The sequence below is a fragment of the Mirounga angustirostris genome, unplaced genomic scaffold (assembly GCF_029215605.1).
Source record: "Mirounga angustirostris isolate CCGP_5_RB_7025 unplaced genomic scaffold, mMirAng1.0.hap1 SCAF_2, whole genome shotgun sequence".
In the NCBI taxonomy this organism is placed as follows: Eukaryota; Metazoa; Chordata; class Mammalia; order Carnivora; family Phocidae; genus Mirounga; species Mirounga angustirostris.
The window spans coordinates 113,981,714-113,989,710 of NW_026991710.1; the positions used below are offsets into that span (position 1 = coordinate 113,981,714).

The following is a 7,997-nucleotide window of genomic DNA, read 5'->3' on the forward strand; positions in this document are numbered from 1 at the left end:
TTTTGCTATTGAGTGGTATGAGTTCTTTATAGGTTTTGGATACTAAGCCCTTAACAGTTATATTATTTGCAAATATTTTCTCCCACTCAGTAGATTGTCTTTTCATTTTGTTGAAATTTCTTTTGCCATGCAGAAGGCTTTTGTTTGATATAGTCCTGCTTGATTATTTTTTGCTTCTGTTATTTTTGCTTTTAGAGTCAGATCCAAAAAAATCATCACTAAGACCTGTGTCAAGGAGTTTACCACCTGTTTTCTTCTAGAAATTTTATGGTTTCAGGTCTTACATTACAGTACTTAATCAATTTTTTTTTTGTTTCAAGTTTATATTTAAATTCTAGTTAGTTAATATATACTGTAATATTGGTTTCAGGAGTGGAATTTAGTGATTCATCATTTGCATATAGCACCCAGTGCTCATCACAAGTGCCCTCCTTAATACCTATCACCCATCTAGCCCATCTCCTGCCATCAACTCTCTGTTCTCTATAGTTAAGAGTCTCTTATGGTTTGTCTCCCTCTTTCTTTTTTCCCCTTCCCCTATGTTCACCTGTTTTAGTATTTAATCCATTTTGAATTAATTTTTGTATATGGTGTAAGATACTGATCCAATTTCATTCTTTTGCATGTGACTGTTCATTTTTGACAGTATCATTTATTAAAAAGACTGTCCTTTTCCCATTGTATATCCTTGCTTCCTTTGTCATAAATTAATTAACCATATGCATTGGTTTATCTCTGGGCTCTCTATTCTGTTCCACTTATTTATGTGTCTGTTTTTATACTAATACCATACTGTTTTGATTACTATAACTTTATAATATACTTTGGAATGAGGGAGAGTGATGCCTCTAATTTTTGTTCTTCTTTCTCAAGATTGCTTTGGCTATTTGGGGTCTTCTGTGTTCCCATGGAAATGTTAGAATTATTTGTTATTTTTCTGTAAAAAACATTATTGGGATTTTGATAGGAATTACATTGAATCTCTAGTATGAACATTTCAACAATATTAATTCTTCTAATCCATAAACATGGAATATTTTTTTCATTTATTTTGGTCTAATTTCTTTCATCACTGTCATAATTTTCAGTGTACAAGTCTTCCACATCCTTGGTTAAATTTATTTCTAGACGTTTTATTCTTTTTGATGTAATTATAAATTATTTTGTTTTCTTAATTTCTCTTTCTGATAGCTCACTGTCAGTATATAGAAATGTAACAGATTTTTGTATGTTAATTTTGTACCTTACAACTTTGCTGAATTCATTTATTAGTTCTAACAGTTTTTGGTGGAATTTTTAGGGCTTTCTCTATATAAAAACATGTCTTAAACTTTGCTAGTCTCCAGACCAGACAATCCAGAGATGTCTCCTGGGTAACAGTTGCAATTACTGGGGCTTCAGATGAGTGTTAAGCTCGTTTCTGGAACGTACCAACAAATTATAGTGATGCTGAGGGATGGAGCAAAGATGGCATTCCCCTAGTCTATGTTCCCTAAGGACCTCTGAGGCCTCTAGATATATGGCAAACCTGATGTCTGCCCCTCAGGCTAAAGCTCCAGGGCAAGTAAATAGGCTTTATTCACAGAAAGATTGGGAGTATGTTTCAGTCTTTATAGTACCCTGAAGTTGGTAACCTGCCAAAAACTATTTTTCTGATAGTTACAGTTCTATGGGATCCAGGTTTACAATCTCCATGGCTACTAGAGCCAGGCAATCAAGGAATGTCCTCTCTATGGACTGCATTCTCCCACAGGCTTTCACAAGGAAGTGGAGAGCACAGAGTTGGAGTGTGCCCACTGGCTTTTGTGGGGTCATGGGAGAGTGCAGGACCAGGGTTTGTCTGATAGCACTCTCGAGGTAGATGAAAAGTGCAAAAAGAACCCCTGCCCACAACTCCGTTCCTGGAGACACCTAACAGGTCCCTGCCCCTCCAGCAGATGCTTTAAGATTATCAAATGAATTTCCTTCGCTATAGTCTAGGTGCTTTTCAAACTGTTGCTTTTGAGACTGTCTCCAGGAGGAGTGAGTCTGCCAGTGAGTGCTCCAAAAGAAGTATCTCAGTTCCCTCCAGGCTTTTAGGTTTCATGAGCCCCATTGGTCTTCCAAGCCAGACATTTTGGTGGCTCATCTCGCAATTGCAGATCTCTAGTGCTTCAGTGCCTGATGAGGGCATCAACCTCTCACTCCTCAGGGAGAAGCTCTGTATTTGTGAAATCTATCCTGATTGTGGGTTGCCATGCCAAGGGTGAGGTTTTTGGCAAGACCACATTTTTGCTCCTCCATTGTGGCCCTCTAACCATTTGTTGTGAAGGAGGTATTCAGCTGGTTTTCAGGTCCTTTTCACAAGGAATTATTCCATATGTAGCTGAAGATTTGGTGTTTCTGTGGAAGGAGATATATTTCAGGATCTTCCTACACCACCATCTTGGACCACCCCTAAATACATATCCCTTTAAAAAGCAGAAAATCACAGAAACAGATATGCTTCCATTACTTTTCCTGTTTGAGAATCAGGACTGTCAATGTTCCAACAATATTCTACTTAACAAGATATTCAATAAGACATGTAAAATAGAATGAGCTAAAAATAAACCCTTCCACAATTGTATTCATTCATCATTTAATCAGTAATACGTTCAATGGTGTCAAGCTTTGTTCTAGCCTTGTGATTCACCACTGAGCAAAACAGACAAACTATCCCTTGCCCTAGTGAAGCTCACATTCTAGTGTTTAATGTCAGATAGAGAACCATAAACATAATAAATTAACAAATTATGTGCATAAAGTGATAGTGCCAGGAAAACTGGATCAGATTTATGAGCATGATGTGTTTTAGAGGGAGATTGCAACTTGAAAAGAATTAGAGAGAAAAAAAAGCTTCATTGAGAAGGTAACATTTAAGAAAAGGTTTAAAATAACAGTGGGAGTGATCCATCAGGAATGTCTGACATAAGAGTGCTTCAGGTAGAGGAATGAGCCAGTACAAAGCCTCAGAGTTGGGAGCATGCCTGCCATGTCACAACAACAAAAAAGGAGAGGACTATAGCTGGAGTAGAGTGAGCTAGACAAATAGTAGAAAGCATTAAGATCAGAGAGGGAATGGAGGTCGGATCACATTGGGCCTTGATTGTCATAGTAAGAAATTTGTCTTTTATTTGGAAAGAAATGAGAAGTCATAGATGGGTTTTGGTCAGAGGAGTGACAAGACTTGGTTTCCCTTATATCAAGGTGCTCTGACTACACTTTTAAGAATAGACCAGGTGGAGGCATGGGTTCCACTTAGGAGTTCATACTAGTTACAATAGTCTAGGTTATGTTGATGTACCAAACAATCCTGTAACTTCACTAAAGCACCCCAATAAATTTTACTTCTCACACATTTATGCCCTACACAGGTTTACAGGGTCCTCTGCTTATCATGGCCATTAAGAAGCTCACACCAGAAGGAGCTGTATCTTGGTGACTTCTACAGGATATAAGATAGAAAAGGGTATGTGGCAAAACACACATCAGTTCTCAAACATTCTTGTGTCACTGCCATTTACATATTACTAGCCAAAGCAAGGCACACTGTCATGTCTAAGTTCAAAAGGAATAGAGAAGAACAATCCTATCACGGGCCTAGAAGAAGAAAAATATCACAGAGAATACTGCAAAAACTCCACAACAGGTGATGGTGTCTTGAACTAGGGTGAGAGTGGTTGAAGTGGTGAGAAATCATTGGATTTTGGACATTCTTGGAATATACAGCCATGGGAATTCCTGACAAATGGAATATTAAATGTAAGAGAAAGAGAAGAGATAGGAGTGATGGCTTTGGGGATAAACAACTAGAAAGAAAGAGTTGCTGTAACTGAGATCAAGGAAACTGAACATTAAGAAGAATTTGGAGGGACTACGGTATTAAGTTTAGACATTCAAGTGGAGAGTTCAAATAAGCCACAGAACACAAAAGCCGAGGAGTGCAAGGGAGATAGATGTCTGCATTGGAGACAAAAAAGAAGGAAAATCACAGTGTGTAGGTGACATTTACAGCTAGAAGATCGGATGAGAACACCAAGAGAGTTGATAGAGGTCCAAAGACAGAGCTGTTTCACCAGACGCTACAAGATTGTAGATTTTAATATCTGAAATCAGAACTTAATAGTGTTTCTCTAGATATATTTGATATAGATAAGTCTACACCGATATCCATGTTTATCAGACTTGAGTGTACTTGGAAATATCCACACATTTCCTGTAATGAAGTGATATATTTGAAGTATACAGCAACTATTACTGATCCAGCACAAAGAATGTTTGCTAGTAGACAGCAGTTGTAACATTAATTCCTAACTTCCATTCCAGAGCCCCACTATCTAACTCAACTTCACTTCCACAGGCAGCATTATTATTTGCTTTCTTATTTTATGTCACACGGTACCAAAAACATATTATAGAATTTGTTATTTTATGCATTTTATTTTTCTCCAAATTTTTATTTAAATTCTAGTTAGTTACATGCATATGTTTTAAATGCCTTTTTCCCTCATAAAACACTAAGTTCAGAGCATCCTTATAATATTTTTGTAAGAATATGAAGCAGAGGTCTTGAAATAGAGAAGAATCTTAAAATAAGAATATTGGGAAAATACATTAAAAATAATTATGATAACCACATAAACTAGGACTTTTAGCAATTGTCTTAATCCTATTTGACTTAATAATTGATTATATACCAAATAATTCTTAGTTTTTTTAGAAGATTTTATTTATTCATTTGAGAGAGAGAGACAGAGAGAGCACAAACAGGGGGAGAGGCAGAAGAAGAGGGAGAAGCAGACTCCTGTCCAAGCTAGGAGTCCAACATGGGGCTCAATCCCAGGACCCAGGATCCCATGGGGCTCATGACCTGAACTGAAGGCAGGCGCTTAACCATCTGAGCCACCCAGGCATCCCAACTTTAAAATTTTTAAAGAAAAACTGAAACAACTTCTCAGTGTTTTACTAGGCTAAAATTTTAAGTACAATAAAAAGAGGAAAGTATACAATTAACTGCTTTGCATCAGGATACCCTGCTAGGTGTGAGCTCCTTCAGGGACCATATGCCATTCACCAATAACATAAGCACAGCACATATGACATAGGAAGCATATGATTATTTTATTCAACCAACATTTTTGAGAATCTATTTTGTGACAGGTCTTGCCCAAAGATAGGGGAATAGAGAAATAAACTGGCAGATTATGTGTTATTGTTTATAGTTCATATTCCAGCAGAAGATACAGTAGATAAACACATACTTAAGTTATAGTTTCAGGTTAACGCTAAATGGCATACACAAAATTAAAGCCAGATGCAAGAATGCAGAGTGAGGGGAAGGGAGAGATTAGGTAGCAGGAGTGCTGGGGGATGATGTCACCTTTTGGAGATGATAACAAAGGAAAAGAGACAAGAATAATATAAAGGAACCAGCCATATAGAGATTAAGGAGAAACCATTCCTTATTAAAAACAACAAGAATTGTAAAGATCTGTGAACAGGAATGACCTTTGTGGGTTCAAGAATAGTAAGGCCAGAGAAAGTGAATCCGAGTCAGGAGGCAAACAAAAGGTAGAAGATAGGGTCAGGGACTTTGGCAGAGGTCATATTAAGTAGAGCCTTATAACCTAGAGAACCTGGAATTTGCTCTGTGATAGAAAGCCACTGAATGGTTTTGAACAAGGTAGGGATAGGATTTGATTTATGTTTCCAAAAGATTACTTTGGATTCTGTGTAAGACATAGGTAGTAAATCAGGTGAAATTTCAAAGACCAGTTTGTTAATAGGTTTTAAAAGTAATTTGGGAAAGAGATGATAATGTTTAGACTAGTAGCAGTAGAGAGAATTAGAAGAAGTCATATTTGAAAGCTTATGGCTAAGCTTACAGACAGTAAGCTACCAGCTCACAGATGGCTGAGCAACTAGTTGGTTGATAGACTGCGTGTGCAATTTCAGAGAATGAGACAGCAAGGATAAATCCTGGGGCTTTGGTATCACCCACTGATACAGAGAATATTAGAGGAGTAGGCTTTTGAGTCAGGAAGTCAATTTTGACTATGTTAAGCTGGACATGCTGAATTCACACTTAAATTAAGATGTTTAGAAGTGGAAATATCAAATTATGAATTCAATATATACATTTGAGGGTTGTCAGTGTATAAAATGAATTCAAATCCATGCGAATGTGTATAGTCAACTCAAAAGAGAGAAGAAAAGATCTGAGAGTGAGCACATAAAATTTGGGGAATTGGAGACTAAGTCATTAATTAGACTGAATAGGATTCATTAAGAAGGAAAAAAGCCAGTAGGGGTTTTTATTTGGGAATCCACAAAAGAAAAGTTTTCATGAAAGAAGGAATAGTGTATTGTATAAAATGATTCTTAACATCGAGCTCCAGAGCAGAGTACGAACTGCGGCGGTCGGCGTCATGGCAGGGCAGGCGTTTAGAAAGTTTCTTCCCCTCTTTGACCGAGTTTTAGTTGAAAGGAGCGCAGCTGAAACTGTACCCAAAGGAGGTATTATGCTTCCAGAAAAATCTCAAGGAAAAGTGTTGCAAGCAACAGTAGTAGCTGTTGGATCGGGCTCTAAAGGAAAGGGTGGAGAGATTCAACCAGTTAGTGTGAAAGTTGGAGATAAAGTTCTTCTCCCAGAATATGGAGGCACCAAAGTAGTTCTAGATGACAAGGATTATTTCTTATTTAGAGATGGTGACATTCTCGGAAAGTATGTGGACTGAAATCATTATTAAAATGGCATGAAGTGAAGCTGCCCATTCCAGTGAAGTTGTGAAATCTTTCATCATGTAAATAATTTTCATGTCTCTCTTTTATAATAAACTAATGGTATCCAAACTAAAAAAAAAAAAAAAAAATGATTCTTAACATCATGTTTGTTGGTTAACATTAATCAATGCGGTTGGCCAGTGAAGGTTCTGGTAACATTAACAACAGTAATTTTTTGGGGCGCCTGGGTGGCTCAGTTGGTTAAGCGACTGCTTTCGGCTCAGGTCATGATGCTGGAGTCCCGGGATCAAGTCCCGCATCGGGCTCCCTGCTCGGCAGGGAGTCTGCTTCTCCCTCTGACCCTCCTCCCTCTCATGCTCTCTGTCTCTCATTCTCTCTCTCTCAAATAAATAAATAAAATCTTTAAAAAAATAGTAATTTCTTACTAGTATTTAACTTCTCAGTCAAAATTAGTATTTGTGTCATAAAAAGGACAGGCAGATGTGAAGGTGGTAGCAACCAGTTATCTGAGGGCCCAGTGTATCAAAGAGGTTTTTGTTAGTGTAAGTCGGAAACATTTCTATAGACCTGATTGTAACGTGGAAAAGCAGGATATGTGAGTGCAGATTCATTGACATATTTGTTCATGGAAAGATGAGCAGGTCTGTTTTTATTTCTTCTATTTTCTCAGTGGGAAAAAAAAAAAAAGTCACCAGCATTAAGAGAGAAAGGAAAGGTGTTAGGAGAAAGAAAAAAGGTGCAAAATAGTCTTTTGAGGAATGATGAGCAGTGTGACTATACAAATGTGAACTTCTATACAAACTAATCTACATGATTAGGGAATAAATCTATAGAGGACTGAGAGCAACAACTGTATTGGATTTGATGGGGTCTCCAAATAAACATGATAACAATTAAAAAAGAAAAAACAGCAACAAACCCATTTGAAAAACAACAACAACAACAACAACTGATTTTTAAAAAATAAATCGAGAGTGTGAAGAGTCCAGTGCAGCTTTCCCAAACAAACGATATTTTGTTTGATGAAATGAAAATAGGTTTCTATAAAGAGGTATCAATGGTCACATAAGTGTGAGACTTAGCCAAACTGACATAAAGTTTGGTTGACAGTTTGTTGCTTTATTTCATATTTTTATTCAGGACCTATCAGAGCCAATAAGCTATTGGATATTGTGAATCTGGTGATTTTGAATGTTGTATTTGAGGATATCCTTTTTTGTGGAGGGAGGGGA

At 37.2% G+C, this 7,997-nt stretch overlaps 1 protein-coding gene across 1 annotated transcript; it reads left to right on the forward strand.

Annotated features, from left to right (window-relative positions):
• The first annotated feature begins 6,417 nt into the window (after window positions 1-6,417).
• On the forward strand, window positions 6,418-6,781 carry LOC123847535 (10 kDa heat shock protein, mitochondrial). Its single transcript, XM_045879386.3, has one exon. The coding sequence runs from the start codon at window positions 6,450-6,452 to the stop codon at window positions 6,756-6,758; it is 309 nt and encodes a 102-aa protein (XP_045735342.1). The 5' UTR covers window positions 6,418-6,449; the 3' UTR covers window positions 6,759-6,781.
• The last annotated feature ends 1,216 nt before the right edge of the window (window positions 6,782-7,997 follow it).